The sequence below is a fragment of the Zosterops lateralis genome (genome assembly GCF_965231275.1).
Source record: "Zosterops lateralis genome assembly, chromosome: 2".
NCBI classification, from domain to species: Eukaryota; Metazoa; Chordata; class Aves; order Passeriformes; family Zosteropidae; genus Zosterops; species Zosterops lateralis.
Genome location: NC_139763.1, coordinates 91,044,016 through 91,067,816, shown reverse-complemented (window position 1 = coordinate 91,067,816; position 23,801 = coordinate 91,044,016). Strand labels below are relative to the sequence as shown.

The 23,801-nt window shown below is 39.7% G+C and overlaps 1 protein-coding gene across 1 annotated transcript; it reads right to left on the bottom strand.

The window, feature by feature from the left end:
• Positions 1 to 633: 633 nt before the first annotated feature.
• Positions 634 to 23,801, bottom strand: SPICE1 (spindle and centriole associated protein 1; the record flags this gene model as incomplete). The annotated part of the gene is made up of 17 exons (XM_083884974.1): positions 634 to 1,331; positions 2,140 to 2,227; positions 2,543 to 2,645; positions 4,032 to 4,203; positions 5,557 to 5,945; positions 7,959 to 8,183; positions 9,609 to 9,756; positions 10,390 to 10,521; positions 13,743 to 14,008; positions 14,773 to 14,913; positions 15,136 to 15,278; positions 15,564 to 15,652; positions 17,099 to 17,220; positions 17,964 to 18,066; positions 21,917 to 22,063; positions 23,277 to 23,324; positions 23,718 to 23,801. 17 exons carry the CDS (start codon positions 23,799 to 23,801, stop codon positions 1,278 to 1,280), a joined length of 2,454 nt encoding a protein of 817 aa, XP_083741100.1. The 3' UTR covers positions 634 to 1,277.

Here is a 23,801-nt window from a genome sequence, read left to right as displayed (position 1 = left end):
TGCAACAGGTGTGCAGGAAGAGTAGCTCCCTGCAGGAGCAGATGTCAATCTAATGAGGGTCAGCATTTTGTTTCAGACAGGTACAGGCCAGCCTGCTTATCAGGCAGCAAAGCTTGAGTTGGTGAGTCGAATTCCAGCAACAGCTGCAGTTTGTTTCTTGGTCTAGAACAGACAAAAGAAACAACTCCTCCATAAAACTCCCTACACTAGCAGTTTCTCAGACACTGCTTTGATTTGTACTAGCCTTCAGCATTCCAGCAAACATAATTCCATGACATCCCAGGGGCAGCTCATTTCTAGCCAAGGAACACTGCATGACCCCAGCCTGAACCACAGGAAGTCACAGACTGTGGCAGAGGTGGTGGGAAAGTGCAAATTATTTTCATTTTCTAGCTCTCCATTATAAATGTTTTTGGCAAGGTTTACTACAAGATAAGGAACAGATAACGAAGCATTTCCTCAGTCTTAAATTTTACAGGTAATCATTACTAGTAAAATAATGACTAAGTCAAATAAAACCAATATAAGAACCACGGTCATTAGAATATTACATAAACACAGCAAACCAGCTTAATACAATTATATGTATCAGTTTTCTGTTCTATCAAAGAGCACATACTTTGGTACATAGCAAATAAAAACTCTGATTGCAACTTCAAATAGTCACTGCATATTTACTATAAAAATATTAAATGAGATTTTTGAAAAGCAATCCTCCAATCCAGATACAATCTCTAACATGTTAACTGCACAGAAAACACAACTTTGGGGAATAACTGTAAATCACAGAAGGAACAAATTCTGATGCAAATCCTTATCCACCAGAAAGACTGGCTTCCTAATCTCCAGGTTCCTTTTCAATGCAGGTCCCTTCCCTCATCTCAGTTCTTCCTGATATTTTATTCCCGTATCTTGTGCAAATCAATGCTCCAGAAAGTTTCACAGGACAGGATCTAAAACCTCGTGCCCTCAGCGTGCCTAATGGAGATATCAAGGTGCTCATTTGTAAAGCTCCAGCAGCCTGAGTTTCCCACCTAATGAAGGATTTTTTTTTTTTTGGTGAAAAGGTGTAAGGTCACAGCAGTATGTCCAGCTCAGAAACTCATTCCCAGGGCTTCCTAGAGTGCACAAATATGATCAGCATATGGATCTTTCCATACTAATGGCACTGACATGAACACACTTCAGAGTTAAACTGTACATCTGTAGAAAGATTGTGATTTATTTGTAGTTAATTAAAAATAATTTAAAAATACAGGACTTGAGCTCAGCTTCCTTTACATAACATGCATTGACAATGCAAACCATCCTTCTTCTTTTTGCTTTTCTGCCTGTAAAAGAAGAAAACAGAGATTCATATATAAAAAATTTCCTATATACTCATGTGTTAGGACTGCTGTCTGCCATTGGCACCATGGAGGGAGTCACACCACCTACCTCAAGCCACATCTGCCTTAATAATTTCAAATTTCCCTCCTAGGGATTTATAGTTTGCTGTCAGGATAGGAAGTCTTGGGCCCTAACTCTGTTCTCCACATCAGTCCTTATTTAGGTTACACTGAACACCAGGAAATAGGTTATTAATATGTCCTCATGGTTGTTTTCAGACCTATAAACAGCTGTTGACTGGTTATTCAGACTGCACCACTGCAAAGTTCCCTGTGAAAGCATCTCACTGCATTTCCATTTCTTTGCACACATCAGGAATCAGAAATCTAGACTGGTGCTTTCTCTTTACATTTGGATTTATTCATCCTTCAGCAACTGACTTGTGCAACAGTGAGCTAAGAGCTTGCTTGCCTCTTAACTGTGGCTCTACCAGTACATCATAATCAAGGCTTGACATTCTCTGCAGCCACCAGGAAAAGTCTTCCAAAGGCTTCTAGTTCTAACACACAAAGATGCCACAGTAAAAAAGGGTTACTTATAAACAACTCTGTGGCAGAAAATATTGAATGTCACTAATTCTCAGGTCTCTTCTTACAAATTGTCTGTAATCCAATCTGTCACAAACCGATTAATAATAGCCTTGGGATATTTAAACAGGACAGAGCTCTCCTCCCTTCATCCATCTTAGGATTATCTTTTCCCTTTTATGACAACAGTAAAATTTTCTGGGTGAAGATTTTTCAGTCTCACCTTTGGTCTTTGGCTGACAGAAGTTAATTTGGCACTTTCTGATGTGGCACTTAAAGATGAACAAGGTCTGCTGGAGTCTCCTACAGACCTGGAAATATTCAAAGTAAGATTGAAAAAAGTGAAAAGTGGAAGTGACTACAAGAATATTATCTCTGATCCTGAGTTAGGACCTGTCATCAGTCTTCAACAACACATCATCTGTCTTGCGTCAGATTGCAGATACTTTAAAAACAAGCAAAGGAAGTCATGAAAAAGCTATTAGACCTTTGTCCCACTTGCAGAGTTTAATGTGAGAAAGTAACAAAAAATCCACAAAGCCAAAAAAACACATAGCAATTTCTCCATTGTGTTCAATTTCTGCTGCATGGGTGTAGCATGTAAACAGTAAAGGGTGAACTTTTACCTTCTTATACTGGTCATACTGCCATGGGGAACACTGTCATCCTTGGAGCTGTCCACAGCCACTGCCACGGGAACAGACACTTCAACTGTCCTCCTTGCATTTTCTAGGCAATAAATAATTGCTTGATTCTGATGAGAACACAGCAACACTGCACAACACTCATTTTGTTTTACCATTTTTTCAGAGGCAACACAACCTCTTCCCATTTGCACAGATATAAAGACCAGAAATAAAGCATCAGGTAAGTATCAACCTCACACCCACTTTCTGAAAATGACTGACAATGAAAGCAGAGACTCAGAGCAACTACAGACAATGCTCACATATACAGAATGATTCTTCCACAGTTAAATTGTCCATGGTTTTTGCTAATTAGAGGCTTAGGGACTTCTGATGTATTACCTTTGTTCCTTTAAGGTTTTACTTACCATGCTGCATTTACATTACAACAGTCAAACAAGCATTGAAAGTGTTATGACCCAACCCATGAGTCACTGCATAGGCACCTGCATGCAAATACCCACACATTGCTCCATCCTGTCCCTTTCCCAGTCCTTCCCCCTTTATACATCCTCTGTGGTTTCACAAGGGGAAAGGACAGGTGTGCCAGACAGAGCACATGTACATGGTCACATGCAGTCATGCTTGTAATCACAATGACTTCATGAAAAGATAAAGCAGCCCTGACCTCCTGCAAAGTAATTTTTTTAGTAGTTATATATGGCAGCTAATCTGTGAATCTTGAACCAGCAAGTATATTCCCTAATGTACTTTACCCCTTTACATGACTGGAAGCTCCAGTTATACCTTTCTATTAGCTCAGGCAGTAACTGAGCAGGACAGTCTGATGGAAAGAGTACCCAAAACACAAAAACTAGAATGTGGTTAAGAATAGGATGACCACTCTGCCATGAGTTTTAGAAGCCTGATGTAAATACTTTAGTCTTATTCACTCAAGACTCTGCACAACAGAGGAGACTGATTAAAGAGCCCAGTGTTGCCCACCAGTGACTATCACAGAATCGATTAAGTTGAAAAAGACATCTGAGATCATTGACTCCAACCTCTGAACATCACCTTGTCAAACAGACAAAGGCATTATGTGCCACTTCCAGTCTTTCATCAGGCTCCAGGGATAGTGATTCCACCACTTCCCTATGCAGTCCATTCCAAAGCCTGACAACCCTTCCTGAAGAAGTTCCTACTAATGTCCAAATGTGCATCTGTTCTTCAGACAAGAACATAGCAAAGAACAGGTTTAACATGAAGCACAGTACTTGCAGCAGACTAATTACTAAGAGGATAACTTTAGCAGAGGTTTAGCTAATATATTTTTTTAGCTCTCTGAAGGAAGAAGTGTTTGTACCACACAGTCATTAACAGCAAGTGCACTGCTAACCACAACCACTGATCCAGTAAGATAAGGACTCTCCAAAGGAGAAAAACACTGTCTTACTAGTTTTTGTTTCTCTTGAAGCTGGGTACTTACCAGTGTAATTCAGGGATGGGGCTGGAACAGGAGACAGCATTGGAGGGCCCATGTCAGCAGCAGCTGATTTCTGCTGGTCTATCAACTGCAACAGTTTATCCCGTGCTTCTGTACTCTGGCGGTTCAGCTCCGCTATCCTTTCCTCCAAGCTCCTTGATACCATGACATGACTCTACTTGGACAATGGGATAATTACGTCCAATGAAACATTCACTATTTTCACCCTCAAGGAGGGAATACAATATATTTCAAGTACTTCTATGCATTTAGTTTTCAAATTTAAAGTGAATGTAATTATGCAGCACTTCTGTGAAAAATTTGATAATTTGATTTTGGCCCTTTTACTGTCCTGTATCTAAGTCCTCAACTGATTAAACATTACAATATTTTATACTGGTCCTCCCTCAAGTAGAAAATATGGCTGTTGTCCATATAATTTAAAAAAGAACCACCCCAAACAAACAAACAACCCCCCCAACAACAACCAAAAAAACCAAAAAACCACCAAAAACCCAAAAGCAAACAAACCACCAAACCAAACCCAATAAACACCCAACAATTAACTACAATTAAGAATTCACCTAACCAAAGAGAGACATATTCAGGAGGGTGTGGGAAAACAAAAGCAGGTTTCTAGCAGAAGTGTCCTGAAACTCATCCTTAAGCCAAGTTTTGATTGCTTTGACCTCTTCCCTTCCCTCTTGCTAATTGCTTCCACAAAAACAACACTTACTAAGAGTTTGCATCACCTTGTGCAACCAAATGACTAAATATTAAACAACATAACCCAGTGTGGAAAGTGACAACACTCTCAGCCTACATTTAAATGAAGAAATTGAAAATTTTCACAATCCTTAATTTAACAGTCAATCAGCCACTGTGATAGAACAAAAGACAAGAGCAAGGACAGGGATGTTTTTGTGATGTTAACTTCACTCACTGGGATCCTACTGAGTAACTACTTAGTTGCAGGTTAACTTTTTTTTTTCCACTTAAGCTGAAGCCTTCAAGGTGTCTCTTTCCCAAAATCTTTGGGATTTTTACAGAAGAGGAGTGACAAGACAGATCCAACAAGCACATACACTATGATCAAACGTTTGCAAAAGGTGTACTTGCACTAACTTGAATCTCATCTGCTTTTGGGTCAGAGTAGCAGAAGAGATGTATGGCATGGCTTTAAATATGCATTTTACAAGCCTGACAAGAAGCTGTGGGCTGGTGCAGTGCTTTCTTTGCTAATAGTATCCCAATTGCAAGAGCTTGGATCACATTGCAACACCACCTCTTTTTGCAGCATAACCTTAGATGTGCTGCATACTCTTCAGAACCCATGTACAACATAGGCCCAATATGAGAAATTATTGCTGAGCTGCTTATGGAATAATTTAAAAAAAAAAAAAAAATCACAGCTCTCCAAGCCAACAAATGGTAACTGACAACATGAAAGACAAAAAAGCACAGTAAGCAATGGGAAAACAGATCAGCAGAAAGGAGATCCAGCCTTCCTCTTCTGTTAAATTCTGACCTGTCCTTGTGAAGAGTCTGGAGGACTAGGATCTGCATTGTGTGTCAGGTCGGGCTGAGGTAGACAATCACTTTTGTCTCCAGGGACACCTCTGAATTTGCTCAGTTGAGCTTTCATTAGAGCATTCTGCCGTGTGAGCTCAGCTATCTGTCCCAGCAGATCACCGTTTTGAAGGAACTCTTGAGCTGTGCTGTTTTTCCCAGTGTCACCTGGGCAGGACAGATTGATTTTCTCATGAGAACTCCCCAAGTCTTTGTCTGCAGGAAGAATTAGTTGCCTTCGAGAGATGGGGCAGTTTTCCTCCGTTGTGCTCTGTGTCCTCAGGGAGGAAGGAAAGCTCCTCTCCTTGCATGGCTCTCTTTCAGTCGACTGGGAAACGGCTGCAGACACTACAAACACCAAATAAAGGGACAGTAAGGACAGTGACACGGGATCCTCACTGAGAAAACTAACAGTGACTATTGCACCAGGTTACTAATAATCAAGCAGGAGTTTGAATTGTAACATCTGGCCTGAATGGTGTTATGGTACTGATCAAAACCACTCTATGCAATATCCTGCTGTAAGAACCCACCAGGTGAGTATTTCCTATTGCAAACAATCTTACACTTAAATGATTTAATTAGAGAGTCACAGAGAAGTCACTAAGAAGATAAATTGTTCTGAATTTCTTAGTTAACAGATCAACTACTACTTAGTTAGTCCTCCATTTTCCAAAATTCAGATACCTTACCTGATAAACTAAATTTTTGTTCAATCCTGATATTTATATTGGGTTATTAACAAAATTTTTTGGATACCGAAACAAAAAAATACATTTGGGCATGATAATAAACTAACTACTTAGCCTCTAAAGAGGAAGCACTGTGGCCAACAAAAATAGTCAAGTATTATTTTGTGGTCACCATCAGCAAAGAGATAACACACCTCAGAGACAGTTACAGCATTGTCTGCTGCTGCATGCTAAGTTCAACTTGACTTTTGTGACCAAAACCAGATTTTCTATGCTTCATACACCAAACAGCCCATTCCTTCACAAGCTTTAGTTTTTGCCTCTTGAGCAGAGATGAACACTTTAAAATTTACACTCAAGTGTGTTTCATGAATCTTTGAGCATAAACAAACATTCATTAAGTTTAAACATTTTTTGGGCCATTTAGCATCAGTCTTAAGAGATTAACAATACATTCTAGAGAAATCTTGGAATACAGTTTGGCATTGTTGTTGCAAATGACAGAAGACATCTGACAGTTCTCCATGGGACTGAAACCAGACATTGCTCTTTGTAGAGCAAGATCTTTAGTTAATTTCCTCCAGATTGTTTATATGTCCTTCACACAGCAGCCCACCAAGTGGCTGAATAAGATATGAACCAGCCAACTCCTTAAAAATCAAAAGGACTTTTGGTTATTTTTCTGACTTGGAAAATGCTTACAAAACAACGCAGCTGAAAGGGAGGAAAATGAGGAAACCCACAATGCTTCTGTACCCTCCATCTTGTCAGCATCCACCAGTCTGGCCATGGATGTAATTATCTGCCTCTCTCAAGGGTGTTTTCCAGGGCCCTGGCATGTCCAGTGGGATGCATGTGCTTAGAGTGACAAATGCAGCAGGAAACAGCTCAGTTTTAGAATCACAGAGTGCTTCCTTCTGCTCTTCCTTCCTTATTTCAGTAAGGATAAATGAGAAACACCTTCCTTAATCACCCTGATGAACTTTCTTCCTTCCATGAACCAGAACTGAGCTACCAACCTAAAAAACTCAAAGCCTATGGATACTGAGACAAGGCTGAGCTACCTGATTATGTGGTACCACATAATTTCACCTCAATTTCCTCAACCATTTCCTGGGTATTAAATGAAGCCCAATGGGAACCTGGCTCCCCCAGCTTCCAAAAGCCTATTTGCTGGGAAGATTGGCTCAAATCAGGAGCACACAGCCTACAGACACCCTGGTGTGTCTGCAACACACACGGCAGAAACAGAGGAGTTCCAGGCCTCAGTGGTCCCACCATTAAAGGTGATGGAGGCTGGATTACACCATCAGCAGATGGAAATCTGAAATGATATGCTGTGTGTCATCAACAAAGAGCTTCACACAGCATCACACAGATGTGATAATCAAAATGAGTACAGAATAAAAATGTCAGTCTGGATTGCCACTGACAGGACTGCTTCCAGGAGATGGAAAAGAGGAAGCGTAAAGGCTGTCTAGCAACAGGCATAGTAACAAAAGAAATACATATCTGGGTGCAGCAGTAGGATATTCCAGCTATAGGGTCAATATGTCTAGACATACAGATGAGAAATTTTCCATGGAAAATACATCGTCAGAGGTAGCGTGAGATTGAAACACTAACACAAAACAGACTCCTAAGTCTACTGCAGTCAGAGAAATCTCACCATTCTGAAGGGAAGACAATTCCTGACTGCTCTTCTGCTGTGGTGGTGACAACAGCACAGCTGGCTGGAAGATGTGAGCTGGAAAGCTTCTACCAGGTCTCATATCACCTGAGGCACCTGGCCCTGGGTGAAATGTGAAAGGACGTTCTGCCTGTGGAAATTTCGGCATATTTTCCCTATTGCCTGCATCAGTCCTGGGCTCAGAGTAGGTCAAATCAGGTTTTTCTAAAGAAAAAGTCAAGATACAAGTTAAATAAATGAACAAAACAAACAAAACAAGGAACAAAAATTACTCATAGAGAAATAGCAATGTAGGAAAAAGATCAATAACAACTCTTATGTTCAGATACCTGAAAAGCCAGACTAAATTAGAGTATGTTCCACACACACTCCTGCCTTTCTTCTGATGCCTACATACAGAATTCTTTCACTCAAGCAAATTCTAGACCTTTACTGGCCCTAAGTGCAAGAAGAAATCTTACACTTAACCTTACAATTCCAGGACAGTAGTCTGAGATCTGTTTGCAGCTCATGCACAAGACTTACAGATATGTGACTTGAACAGGCATTTGGGCTGCATTTGGTAATGCTCTCTTGAGAAAAATCAGACTTATGCGCTTGTCCTAGTGCCTCCTATTATAAATTTGATGGTAACAATGGTGTAGAAAACAATTTTAGGCTTTTTTGAGCTCTGCTGATCTTATTGTAATTTAATTAAAACGAGATATCTCTTCAGTAAAAAAACCCAAACTTATTCTTCTCTATTTAACTAAGGAAAGAAGATCTGAAAATTCTAGTGCTGCAGAATTTTTGAATGTGAAGGTTTGGGTGTTAGGTTGGGTTTTTTGGAGGGGTGCTTTTCTGACTGTTTGGATTTTATATTTTGTGGGGTGGTTTCCTTTTACAAGGCCTGGGTCAATCACAGAAGCAAGGATCTGGTATATGGCTTCTTCCCAAGAAGAAAATTCTTCCAGGAAGAAATTAGCTACAGAAACATTTACAAAACCAACATTTAACTATGGAATACAAGTAACTCTGAGAAATCTTGGGATTTACAAGAAGCTACTGACCGTGGGAGCAAAAGCAATGCATTTAAACAACTGACCAGGAAAGACAGCTGGGAGAAAACTCAATGGTGAAAAGTGATTCATGTTTGTTAGTTTAACCACCAATCTGCTGGCTCAGCTTAGCCTGTCTCCATGCCATACACCATTCAGCTGGTCACTCCCCTCTCACCAGAGTCACAAACACCCAGTGACAGACCTCTCTGACTGGCTGGTTCTGGGCCTCAGCTGCTGCTGTTTGGGCCAGCAGCGACCTCCAGTGTCTTATGGAAGAGTCAATCTCTGACTGTCAGGCTGCTCAGCAACAGGAGGCTGAGATCCTGATTCTGTTGGGTTTGATTTCCTCGGGTTTCTGGGTTTTTTTAGGACCCTCAGAATGAAACTGACTTTGGAAGCCACTTAATGGGGGAAAGCTACTCTCCTTTGTGCTCACAGCAGAACCCATGGCATGTGAATTTACAGAAGTGACATTCACACTCATGGAAGAGGTACTTGTGCAACCAGACATCAATTAAATACCAGATTTTCCACTACAGGGATAAACTAACAGCTCCTCTTTCATCCCTCACACATTCATTGTACACACCTTGGCTGTTTTCTGGACCTTTGCTTGCAATTCCAAAATGTTTTGGATTTTGTTCTCGTTCAGGTTCTACCAAAGGGAGGCCTTTAAATGCTTCTGTGAGACACATCAGCTTTTGATCTGTTACTGTCATGTATTGCTGAAGTTTCTTCTAGAGGAGGAAAGAAAACCCATACACAGAATTATAGAAGTTTGTGTTCCACTAACATAAATTAGAAAATTATACACAAGCAGTCCTGAAAAAAATTTGGCCTCTTAACACTACTGCATGATGCAGTAGGATTCCAGTGATGATTAAATATTATTGTCTCCATATTTATTATTTATAAATTATTTGGTTTGCCTTTTCTTACTCATGACATCACTTCCTCTCTAAGGTTTCTTAACTGCACCATTCCCAAATGTAGCCCTTGATCAAATCTACCTCCACTGAAAACTGAAAAAAAAGAAAATGCAATATTAACATCTACTCACCGCTCCAGTATTATTAACAGTATAGAAGTGTGAAGGAAGATGCCTAAACTTTTAGATGGATATATAAAGCTCCGTTTGACAGAACCAGCACTTCCTCAGGCACTGAAGTTAAATTAATGACTTCCCAAATATTTCATACCCATACCTGCTACTGTAATTCTTGGGCTTCTCATTCAATTTTATAATTTTCTTTCTGTTTTTTGTTAAATTCTCCAGAACATGAGACAATGCATCTCAGCCCATACTTGCAACGGAACTCAGAATTCTAACACATAATCCTGATGGGTAAGAAGCAAGGGGGGCTCAGTACCTGCATAGTGATGTTTTCTTCCCTTACTTGAATAACTTCAGCAGTCAGAGCATCAATCAGTTCTCTGTGTTCATTCAACATCTCCTCCTGCTCCTGCCTCATCACGTCTTTCTCATGCAGCTGCATTTCAGTCTAAAGAGGGAGAAAAAAATTGAAAACTTAACTATAAACCAATACAGACTCATATTTGAATACAGGAATGAGTCATTATGACATCATAACATAACAGCTCTTCCCATTATTGCTAAGTTTCATTACTTTCATAACAAAATCAAATTGTCTGGCCTTGAGAACTGTCAGAGTTCTCAAGGTTACTGATTGTTCCTCCAGGACACTGTAGGGAATCCTAGACATTCTTGTTCTTCTGCCTTTATAGCTTTTACAGGATATAACTAAAAGCATTTTCTCTCTGCACAGACACAGTTTGTTTCTTAAGTCACTGAATCTTCATGTAGGAATCAAATAATTCCAGGTGTGCTGATGCTTGTCAGTATCCTGTGCTACTTGTGCCTGATTTTTAATTTCCCTAATTCATTAATGAAGACAAATTGGACTACGTAAAGGAGAAAGTACTTGCTTTCCAATATTTTCCATCAGAGAGAAAGAGGTTCTAGAGGGTTTCAAAAGTATGATGACCAAACAGTTCTGCATCCACATGAAATGAATGAATAAATGAGTATTTTTGAGACTAACTCACAGATACTGCCACTAGACACAAAGACAGGCAGATGCACCTCCCTTAAGTATATGAGAGGCAAACCATTCATTTTCTGTTTCCTTTCCAGCTAGAGGGAACAGAGCTTTTTGTATTGATCCAAGTGAAGCATGCTGGCTCAGAAAATGGATAAAAACCCTGTACCTGGCTCTCTCTTTTCAGAAATCAGACAGCACAAAAGAAGCACTTCTACCCTGGCAGCAGTGATGAAGCTTCTGATGCCTTAAATCATCTGGATGAGCTACTCTATCTACTAATCCTACACAGCACTAAGCTAGTCTTGAAGGAAAAGCTTCCAAACAGCTCTGTCTTACATTTATGCACAGGGAAAACATCAGGGTTAACATCCATTCCTATGCCCAGGTAGTATTTAGGTCTGGTATACCCTGAAAGAAGCATTTTCATCCCAGCCCACTGCCAGGTGTGCCCTAAACACGTGTTCAGCTTTAACACTGCACCACAACATGCAGCAGATAGGGAGATTCAGGGAATATGCCCAAACTCTTTTTATCATGTGGGTCTGGCAAAGAAACGGCTTTCTCAGCAGAATGGGGATGAGGAGGGAATGATTAATTCTAACATTTGGAAGGTGATCTAAAAACTAGTTTAGAAACCAAGTCAGATTTATCCGTTTTCCTTTAAGAATTTCGTATGGTATTTCAAACATTTCAGAAGTTTCTTTTCCTCACTTTCTCTAGCCTCTTCTGTTTTGACTACTTCCTTCTTATAGGTGTTGGTTTGTTAATCACTTAATAAAAACATTTTCATGGAAGATTCCTGAATTCAAGTTTCTCTTCCGACTTTTTAGATACAAATTTGAGAAAAAAAATAAGGCAACATCCTTTATTGCAATCCTCCTGATTTTCTGCAGCAAAACTGGAAGGAGAGAAAGGGCATCTCTCTAAAAGCTTTAAAATCTCATGAAGACTGACTGTTTAACTAAAATCAGGGGCTTTCTAAATATCCCCTGCAAAGTAATTTTCTTAAAAAGCACTGCCAGTTATAATTCAGGCATTGGAATTCTGCTAACTCTGCTGGCTAGGCAAGACAGATGGTGCACAGAAATGCTGGATTTTTGTCTGGCATCACAGGGACCAGGTTTTATGAAACACTCAAGACAAGCTGGGCTTCTTCCCAGCAAATTCTCAAATTCTAACTGTAATTAAACCTCGCTGAAAAGGAGAAAAGTCACTTTAGGTTATGAATGCAGTATCTAGCTCATGCAAGCCTGAATACAGTTAACCATATTATGCAGCTTCAGCGACTTCTTCATATTGCTACTTAAGAATTTAGCTGGTAAATTTATGAGTGTGGCAGACAATTCTGCAAGCAATAATCAACTTCTGGAAGGATGGAATGGTAACACAAGAAAAATTATGGGAGTAGCTTTGGAAGAAGTCAGAGGCTCAGGAATAACTCATTTCTGTGGAAAAATTAAAGACACTCTAACTGCAATTACATTTATAACACAAATTGGATGCTATTAAACTGATGTATTTCTAATAAATAGAAAAAAACCATTTCATTCCAGTGAAATTCTAAGATCCTTCCTTGTAACTGCAAAACAACCAAATTTAATTCCCTGCTTTAGTATTATGATTTTAACAAAGACCAAGTATTATTAACGTGCTTTAAAACATAAGACTTTCTCTGCTAAAGTCCATCTTTTGATGGCAGTTGTTTTTCACTCTTGGATTATTTACTGTTTGCTTCCAGGACTTAATCAAAGCAAATTCTTTCAGACAGATTAAATAGAGAGTAATAGAAAGATTAAGTTATTATACAATTGGTAAGAAAAATAATAGGTTTCCTCCTTTCCATTATTATACACTCTGAAAAGGAGTGTATAATAAAATAAGACAGTTCCACATTCATTAGAGACCTATCACCTTTTCTATGAAAAAGAACATTAGCATTTAGATAATATATTCTGCTGCACCTATTAAAAGTGCAGAACTGTCAAAATCTGGTTTAAAATGTCACATGGGCCAAATGAATCTGTGAGGCACTGCTGCTTCTTGATAGCTCTGGGATACAGATGAACTAGAATACACTTTTTTTCTCCCTTTTCTTTCTTTAAAAAAGCCTCTATGTGGCACACAGGTGGTCTTCTTTATGGCATTCCATTAATTCCCAGCTGTGCACTGTTACAGTGAGCACTTCAGGTCATTCTTGCTTAAGGTAGAGTTTATGTTATGGATAGTAAAAGAGGACTAAGGAATTCCTCAAGGAAAATAGTGGATTTGGGTCCACTGCTCTGGTGACAACAGCATCACCTTTGGGGGGCAAAGGAAGAAAATTAATTTATATACAATGCTGTAGTTATTACCCTGCTACAACTCTGAGTATATGTAAATAACAAATTTAAAATTATTTCAATTGCTATTTTCTGCTCTTAGACACTGAGAGACTTCCACTGCAGTCAACTCCTCCATTTTTACTAGGGATTCCAATTCCTAACAAACCAGTTCCTGACAAACCAAAAGTTTTAACTCCTAACTGCATGCAAACCTAGTAATAAGCAACGATAATCAGAGTTCAGTGTAAAATGATTCAAAGCCAGAAAAGACAAAGTTACATCTGTAGAACTTCACACCCTTCTCCATCCACTCTCCAGGAGCAGTCCTGAGTCTCTCACCTCTCTGAGGTAGCGCATCAAACGACAGAGAGCGTTCACCAGTGACAGAGTAAACCCAGACAGCCCCTCACTCCTCTCTTTTTTCTGGACCTCACGACCTGTGCATCGCTCATATTCCTCCAGTTCATGCTCTACTTCCTGGATCATGTGGTTGAGAACATCTAGGCTGGGTTTGTTGTCCCTCTGAAGGTCAGTCTGGATTAAATTAGCTGGAGAGTCACCTCTCTTCTGTCGTGCAGAGTTCTGAGCAGCTTGCTTTCTTTTCACTGAAGGGGAAGGAAAAAAGGGTCATTGGAATTTCAATTTGTATAGAGGTCTCAGCAGTACCAATGAAATGGCATTGTTTATTGAAGTAAATCAAAGGAAATGCCCTCTCTTGCCACAAGATGAAACAGACCATCAAAGAATGTCCCCCAGTCATTACAGCTGTTTTCAGATCCTCAAAACCCACATTTTTGCTGCCACAGTAGTACCTCTCAAGCACAACTGTTTGGTGCTTTTATCTTGGATACACCTGTTTGTACTTTCCCCCTTTCCAGTTAAATGCATAGAAATAGTTTGCTAATGAAGAACATCAGCTGCTCTCTCATACTCAGTAAGCAACTCTCCTTTCATGTTACAGCTTGTAACTGATGTCAGTCCCCTCATACAAACCTGCAGAATATGGGGACTGAAATGCATCCTTAAATCTGTGCAGCACAGAACACAAAGCTGGATCAGAACTAGGAAAGTCCTACACAGGAAAGAACACCATGGCCAGCAAGGTAATGGGTAGCATCAAAGGGCCACGGTTTTATGGTTCCCAGATTCCTGTGGACTTGGCTTTGCCAATGAATGTGCAGAACACAGGGGAAACACACTAGACAAGGAGCTGTGGAACATCCAGCCTTAGATATGCTCAAGACTCAAGGACCTCATTAAACTTTGGTATTAGCCCTGCAATGACTTCCAAAGATCCCTTCCAACCCACATTTCCTTACAACGTTAATGACCTTGGACAAAGGGTATTTTATTTTTAAAAGTACTAAACTCTTTGCTGCAATTTGCTTTTGTTTCCTTGAGTTTGGGTTCAGCACTTGTCTCACAGTGTCACTGGAGTCTATGGACTCTTCTTCATCTTCATTCCGAAGTCTTGAACTGGTTCTCTTGATTACACTGGTAGCATTGAGGGCTGATTTAAACACAAAATGAACAAACAAAAAAGCACATGTGAAATATTTCAGGCATGCTCTTAATAGTAATATGTTCTAGAGTAATTTTATGACAAGAGCTGGCTTTTTAGTCTGGAAATACATCTGAGCCAAATTAGCACACACTTCTGTCTCTCACCCCCACCCAGGAACAGGATCCTATGAACAGCCCAACAACCTTGCTGTGATTTGGAAAATCCCACCTGACTGATCCAATGAAGGAGAAACAGTTGTTGGAGTCCAAGGCACATTTGATTCCTGTGATAAGGTGTTTTTTCTCCTATCCTTTTCAACCCACAACTGAGAATTCACCAAGGAATTTTCTTCTCTCAACAACCGAAGTAGCCTACATTCAGAACAAGAATAACAGTGAATTGTAACAGGACAATTCCAGATTATCTGTCTTGACAGAGCTCCTAAAATTATCTCCAATTGCCCAGGTGAGTTCCTATCTCCCTTTCATTCTCAGTCTCAATGTTACAGCAAGGCCTTTCCCTGGAATTTTGGGATCAGGAAAGGAGGGCAAAGAGAAACAGAATAACTAACTTAACTATACCAATTCAACACCCTTTTTAACTCCTGTTCCCGGTGTCAAGCAAGTGGAAACCTGAATGGATATATTTGTACTGACCTGTGAGAATTGATGGTGGATTTAAAACCCAAAACATCGTGGTATCCATCTTCTGATAATGCTTCCTCCTCCTCCTCTTCATTAAGAGCCTTTTCAAGAGACAACAAAGAAAACAAAACAGAATTCAGAACAAGTTAAAGATCAATTTTATGGAATTGTTTCAAGAAAAAAACCCAAACCCACATCCTTTTGCAGAAGTTCTGGGGAACTTTAGTATCTGAGAAATACTGATACTGACAGTTGTCTCTGAAAATAACAGAGAAGTGACTAATAACCAGTATTTTCTTTGCATGATTTATATTAAATATGAAAATCCATGCAAACTAGAGGATAAAATAAAAGCTGTTAAAGTTGTACCAAAACAGATACAGCAGACAAAATATGGAAAAGCAACCTAAGTTGACAGCATTTGTAAAATTTCAGTCATTTGACATTACAAGCTAAACAACTTCATAATGAGACCAACAAAATTACATTTAGTCTGTGTGTAAAATGCAACCAGAACAAAATACAATCCTATGTACTATATCTATAGCTAAATACAAACAACCAAATTTGGAATTAGGGTTCCTCAAACTATCAGGATTCTGAGCTTCTGGTAGGTTTCACCATATAGCCTTTAAATGTGATTTTCATAAGCACACAAGAACTCACAGAAGCTTGGCAGACAACCAGTACATGTTTCTTTTAAAAATTTCAGCTTATCCTGCAGCATGCATCCAGTGACACAGCTTACAAAGGTACTGCAGTTCACTCCTCATATTAAAAAAACTGAAAAAAAAAAAGCCACACCAAAATACCTAACATAGAAGTACCACAACTCAAATTATAGGTATTTTTGCAAGATAGTAGGAAATGGGAGTAGAGAACCATGGGACACCATCTGACACCATCACTTTTGCTCCCAACAGCCTATTTAGTCTTCATCAGAGGGAGGTTTTCTGGGAGCATCATATGCCTGTTCTCAAACTCCAGTGAGCATTCCTGGTACAACACGTTATTAAAAGAAAACGGAGCACAAAGGCAAACTAAATTAAATTTTGAACAATTTAAAAATTGTTTAGAGCAAATCTAAATAAATGTAAAATAATGTGAAATATTAAAAGTTAAACTTGTAGCAGCCATCAAGGTTGAGGAGTGAAATGGGATACAAATAGGTGTGTCCCCATACAGGCAGATATAATTGGTAAATCAGAGACATATTCTGAAATACAGCAATTAGTTAAGTGACAGGAGTTCTTCTCTTAGACTGTAATCAGATTGTACTCTTCCTGAGAATTCCAGAAGTTAAAAGGGAGGGTAGGCTAATGTGAAAGAGCTTCCACAAGGCATAATGATGTCTGTTTCTCATATCTGAGGGTTAAATTAAAAAATCCTGATTCTCAGAGTCTCACAAAAGAAACTCACCTCTCTTTAACCTTCTCTTCTATGAATGTTATCAACAAAAACCTGGAATCTCTTATCTTTGAATAGTCTCATTTTGTGCAAACAAAAAAGCCACAGGACATGGATGCATGGAACAAAATATACGTTACCTGGGAATCCATGACAGATTCACTAAGGATGGAAAGCTGACTGGGAGGATGACTTTTTTTTACAATGGGTCCTTGAGATGATTCTAGGTCACAGTTAGGAGCCATTGTTACATTAGGAAATCCTATAGGAATTAAACAACAGAGGGCTTGGTCTGTACTTATGTTGCAGCACTTTGTACTGAAAATCAATCTCCTGTACTTCACAAAAAAAATAAAAAAAGGGTCACAGGGATGTCACTTTAAACAACAACCAAAGACCAACCATAGGATTAATTTAATACACTGGGCCACATAACCAGCTTTTGTCCTTCCCACCTGCATAAATAAACTTGTGCAGAAGCAGCTTGCAGGATCAAACCAGGAACAAAAGAGAATGGCAGGCTACAGAGAAAAGCCCCTAGGTTTAGGATTTCATATACAGCCAGCCAATCCTGCCTTCCAGCAGCACAAGGATCCACAAGCTAAATTAAGAAAAGGAAAAGCCTTGTTCAGGAACTGCTGATCAATCTTCAGCCATATCCAAGAGCAAAGAGTCAGCCCATGCAGCAATGAGAACCAGCAGCTCAAACTGCTGCTCTGCACAGGCCAGTAGCTTGGCTGTGAAATGATGAGCATCAGATGCTTCAGAGCACGATATGAAATTCCACAGCGGATCAATACAGGAATGCCCAGCCATCAGGCACTCTCCCCTGCCATGGGAGGTGATAGCCTCACCTGTGTTTCATCCAACCTGAACAGGATCAATCATACTGTGTTAGATGACAAGATGCAAGCAGTTAAAAAGAATGCTTTGCAAAGCAAGACTGTTCATGAAAGCAAGGAGAATATCTTACACGTGCCACCACATACAGATGAGATGTTCTACCTGTTCGCGTGCGAGGAGCATCTCCAAGCAAGTCTTTTGCCACAGCCATAACCTGACCAGATTGCTCCAACACATCTTGCAAATGGTACTGATCATTCAGTATCTGAAATTACAGTGTAAAAGGAAACTTTACACTGAGCAGACTGATTCTTTCCTTTTTTTTTTTTCTGGTATTGTTCCTCAAAACAGTTACTAAAAGAACAGCCAACAAGAGAACGTTTACAAAGTTAGCATTGTGCAATTAGATCGTAAGTAAGATAGATCAGAACACCATACTTCATTCTGAGTAACCAGAATTCAAACTGTTTTTCTGAAAAATCAGTTATTACTTCTTAGGCCCCCATCAGCACTGACTCTTTAGAAGAAATCCTCAGTCCCTCTTCTCCTCCTAGCCTGACACAAGAAGCAGGGTATTTATGACATGCTCATCAAAATAAAGACATATCTAGCCATTAAAAAAAAAAAAAAGCATCCTCAAATCATTTGATCTCAATGTTAAGTCACAGAACACTTACCTACATCTGACACCCAAGACATGTACTATTTGATGAGATTCACTCAGTCTTGCCTCCTGAAAATCCTACCTAAAATTAAGCCACATACCACCAGAAGTTCCAGCAGAGGTAAACACAGCTGACTACACCTGGCACCAGAAGACACTTTGGGAATCTCCAGAAGACACAGCTCCTGCATTCAAATTCTCTCTCCCAAAGCCTCTCTCAAGTATTTGAAGTCCATCACAACAGGTGCCTCCTAAGGAAGGATATCTTGGAGTGCAAAGCAAGAGGCATCCAGCTACCATGAGCCAAATGGGGCTGACTGGGGATGGGGCTTTGTGAGCAGAACAGAATTTAAAGTTCCTCATTGACTCGTGGCTTCATTCAAAAGCTGGAAATTGAAAACTAGTAAAATTATATCCTACAACGTAGGGAGAAGTTCTTAAACTTAATATATGTAATATATATATGGAGGTCACTTACTTAAATATGTAAGTGACCTCCACTTGATCATGGTTCATCAAATTGGTCCAGACACTCTGAGTACTTTGAAGACCTCACAGAAAAGGCTCATGTATGCCCTCCTACTCAAAAGTTGAAAAGTGACTGAAAAATTTTGCTCCTCCAGGAATAAGAAACTATTTTGAAATGGTTTCACTGTACTCTGTGTTGTTATCCCCACAGAGTTCTTTTCCATGTTATTGATAAGTTTGCTGGCTTACATTTAGCCTCCTCCAAAATATTTTAGGCAATGGCATTTCACTTGTTTCTCCCCAGTCCCCTATTTTATTACATGCTTTGTTATATCACAAAGTACCCCTACATATCTGAGTTTCCATGTTTTTCTAGTCTTCTGAGCTTGCATTACACTGCAGTAAATTAGACTTCTCATAATTTAGCAAATCAGTGAATATTTATCTTTCAAGCACTTCACAGATCTCCTCTCCCAGACCACTATTCAATTTTCACCTCTGATACAAACTAAATCTAGTCTTGCCATTTAGCCACCTGACATCAAAACAATGCAGGTTTTTAGATAAAGTTATTATACCAAATTGGCAGAAAAAAACAAAAATGAAAAAAGAAAAAAAAATTAAATAGCTAATTTCCTGAAGGTAATTAAAATTAGAGTGGTGCGTATAATCAGACAAATTATCCTGATTAGTTTGTTTTTACCCTACTCACTAGATCCTTTTTGGCATCAGCAGGTTCCTAAGCTCTACCCTCCTGCTGAACACGTTATGAACATTTTTAGAGCATTGCTCCCAAGGTAGATTAGCTCACATTTGCTTGTGATGAGAAGAAAAAGCAGTATCATCTTGTAACCACTTTAGGCCCATTTACATGCCCTGGACAAATCCACTGAGCAGTGCTTTGTCCCAGTTTAGTATCACCTATGAATTTCATTAAAAATCACCTTCCCTCCTGTTTCAGATTGTTATCAAAGCAAAATAAACCGGACTCATCCTAAAATCTCTCCACTACAATAATCCATTTACCTCTACTCTTTGGTGCAATGCACTAGCATTATTTTAAAAATAAGTTGTTACAAGGCCAATCAGTACCCATACATTCACAGTCCTAAGTTTCAGAGTAAACTCACTAGCTTTTCATTCACATTTTTAGTCAGACGAATCCCCAAAAGAGTAAAAAATTGCTTATCCATTTTATAACTGTTTTGTAATGTTTTTCTGCCCAACACACACATACTGCCCAACACTAATAGCAGCACCTTCTTAGCTTTTGTCTCAGAGTCTTTTGCAGTTGAGCAGGATTCAAGAGGCTTAGAAAGTTACACTCCCAGCACCAAAAGAAAAAGATCACCAAGGTAACAGAAATAAGGAAACAATTCTCACTGGTTGTGCTTTACTGGGAGACACAGGGTCTCCACAGTTACTCTGAACAACAGGACCTGGCAATTAGCAAGATTTAAGTCAGGGAGAGGTGAAAATGGTAACTCTATTTTGTTTTACTCTACAGGCCAGTGATTGAAACAGCAAAGGCCAGATCAGTTTCATCTTGCCTGGCATAATTTCCTTTTGTCTTCTTTTTCACTGATTCAAAAGTAGACACAGAGTAAACTGAATAAAGTAATCTCTTAAATATAAAGGGGGAAACCACTCAGGAGGAATTGAGATTTGTGCATTTTCATTAGAAACAGCAACAAATACAGAAGACTACTTCCTAAACATGAGTTTCACATCTGTAAAAGAATGAAGTCACGTAACAGGCAGCCCAGCAAAATCTTAGAAAAGATGTTCTAATCTACCTTTTGTGACACATTACTTATTTCTGCATGGAAGCATTATTGAAACTGGGCTGCATTAGGGAAAGTCATGTAGAGGTTCACAGTGTTTTTTCAATACCCTGCTGAAATATGCTTGGCAAAAAAGCACCAAAGTAACAAAAGTCCAAGTCTGAGGCTTGATTAACGAAATATCCACAACACAAAAATTCTACTGTAATTGCAGAGAAACAGGGGTCAAATAGAAAACAAGGTGGTGATCTTCAATTCTCAATACTTCCATTTGTTTGTCTATGCTTGAATGTTCTCAGAGATCAGAAAGACTTCTGAAAAATTACAAAAGACAAAACGATAAAGTTTGTGATGGTTAGTCCACTGCATATTCACAGAACTACTAGATCATGTTTATTTTAACTGTTAAGTGAACATTGTTCATCACCATTTTTTAGCAGCATGAACAAACCTCAGTCTGTTGGACTACAGAGGTCTGAAAGCTGATTTTCAGATTATTTTTCATAACACATGGCAAGGAGTGACCTGCCATGTGAAAAAGGAGATCTACCACCACCTTTCAGTGACAGTTACTCTCTCTGTTAACTAGGCTTATGTTTACTGCTACAGTTCAATATTCAAAAGTAAATTCAATAATATATTTACAGTCACAGTGCTTTAGCATGCTGAGAGAACAAGCTTTTTTCAATGACAAGCTTCTCAGCCACAGCTCATCAATCTTTGTTGTGTCAATTTTCCTCCCTTAACAACTTCTTGCCTCACCCTTTCAGCCTCCTTGACACTGCACTTTCTCTGTTTAAATAAGCAGTGTCCCTCCCTGATAGAGAAATGTTCATGTTTGCATCAAAGAAAAATGCTAGACATGAGGAAGAAAAGGCAAGCTGGCAATAAGAACCCAAAGAATACACATACTCTTTACAACAGTTGAACTCTGCAAACAGTTCCTGTTCAGATGAAAAGAGGCATGCAGAATTACAGAGGGCACAGCCAGGCAACCTGGGTCAAATGTGCAATTCTGTGTATTGCAGCTGGTTTGTCAGACAGACTACTCCAATCACTGCATGCACACAGAGCATATGCACATATGAAATCAAATCATCCAACAAGAGGAGCAACTGTGGCTTCCATGTGCTAGAGCAGTTTTCCAGTACTGCTGTAGATCACCTGCAACAGGCTGCAAGTGCAAATTTAGCTCTCACCTCACGCATCAGAGCTAATTTCCTTTTCTCCAAGGAATCTGCACCCACTTGCTTTTGCTTCCTCCATTTTCTGTTCAGTGCTTTCTCCTGGAGTTCCAGATGTGCCAGTGCTTTGTTTTTTGATTTGTGTATCTCACGGCGGCGGAGCTACAGAAACATCAAAGAAGTAATTTCAAAGGTCAATCTTAAGCAAAATTTGCAGGGCAAAGCTAATGAGCTCTTATTAATTTTATCATTCACACATTGAAAGTTATTTATGTTAACATCACAGTAGTGTCAATGACAACCTCATACACACCCTCAAGTGTAAAATGCCAGCAGTACCCAAATTTAAAACAGCTCCAAAGGTGAATGGGGAAAGTCTAAATTTCTGTCTTCCCTACACCACTGACTCAGCAAGAATTTTCTCAGCTGTAAAGGGAGGCAAAACCCAAACACTAGCACCTGTAAGGTGCATAAAGAGATAATAATACATTTTCCTGATTTAACATTGTCAGTCACTAGACATAGCATCTCTCTTCTTCTAACAATTAGATAATAGATAAAAAATGTAGTTTAAATACAAATAAAAAAAAATAAATGTGTGAGGTGCTTGCTAAAGTTTCGAGAAGCTATCAAGCCAAACACTTGTGGAATCAAGTCTTTCTTTGCTACTGTGACCATCTGTCCTGATAAACTTGTCAAAACTTGTAATAGTTCATACTGCCTCTTCCATACTAGCAATTAGTGCTATCAAGAAAATGTAAATACACATTTAAACACGTGTAAACACAATGTAATTAAATAAATGTAAATACACAAGATCAGTTTATTGCAAAGAACTCATACACTTAGCAAAGTATGTGAAAAGTATATTGCACAGTGTATCTGCAGAGTACCTGCAAAGTATAGTGCAAAGTATGTGAATTCTTTGCAATAAGCAGATCATTCAGTATAAAGAAATTGTGTTAAACTGCTTAAATAAAATTTGAGCACTTTCAGAATTAGAGAGGGCCCTCAGATAAAGCACATCTTTCAGCCCTTCCCAGCAGAGACAGGACCTTCAACTAATCCACTGACCTTTTACATATTTACATTTTCATGCTTTTATGATGGCATGCAATTTATTGAAATAAAAGCTACAGCTACTGTTTCCCAGTGGGAAGAACAAGAAACTGCAAAACACCAACTGCCAGACCTGGGGATGTTTGATGTCATAAACAAAAAATAGCATTAAAGTGCCAACATGTTCAGAAGCTTGAAAAAGAGATAAAACATTGGCAGAAAATATCCCTGTAAGCATGGTAAGCACTTTTTATGTAAGAGAACCAGCTAAATGTCCTTGCCACAGGCCCAGAGCAGTGACTGCTATTAAACTTACAATATCCTCAGGAGTTGCACGGTGCACTGTCAGATCATGGACGGTACTCTGCGAACAGCAACCAGGGAACACGTCAAAAGCCATAACTGAGGGCAAACTTTTTTTGTTGTTGTTGTTTTTAAAGTTTTATTAAAATAAAAAAAAAACCCGAACAACTTTTACCCTGCAGTGTAATCAGCCTAACACTGCACTGCTGTGCACAAACGGCACCTCCAGCAGACCCGAGCGCGCTCTTTCCCCAGGACCGGCGGGAGGCCCGGCCTGCTCCAGGCCATGGGAGCCGGAGAACCAGAGGGGCCGTGTCCCCCGAACCCACCGCCGTCCCGGGGCTCTCCCCGGCACAGCCCCTCGCTCAGAGGGCGGTGGCTGCCCCGGCCGTGCTCACAGAGGCTCCCGGGCCTTTTTCCCGGCGGAGGCCGCCCGGCAGCGGGGAGCACTTACATCCCAGTCCCGCCTGGCCGCCGTCGCCCTCCTGGGGCCCTTCCTGGCGGCGGTGCGGGGCCGCGGGCCCCGGAGCAGCGACAT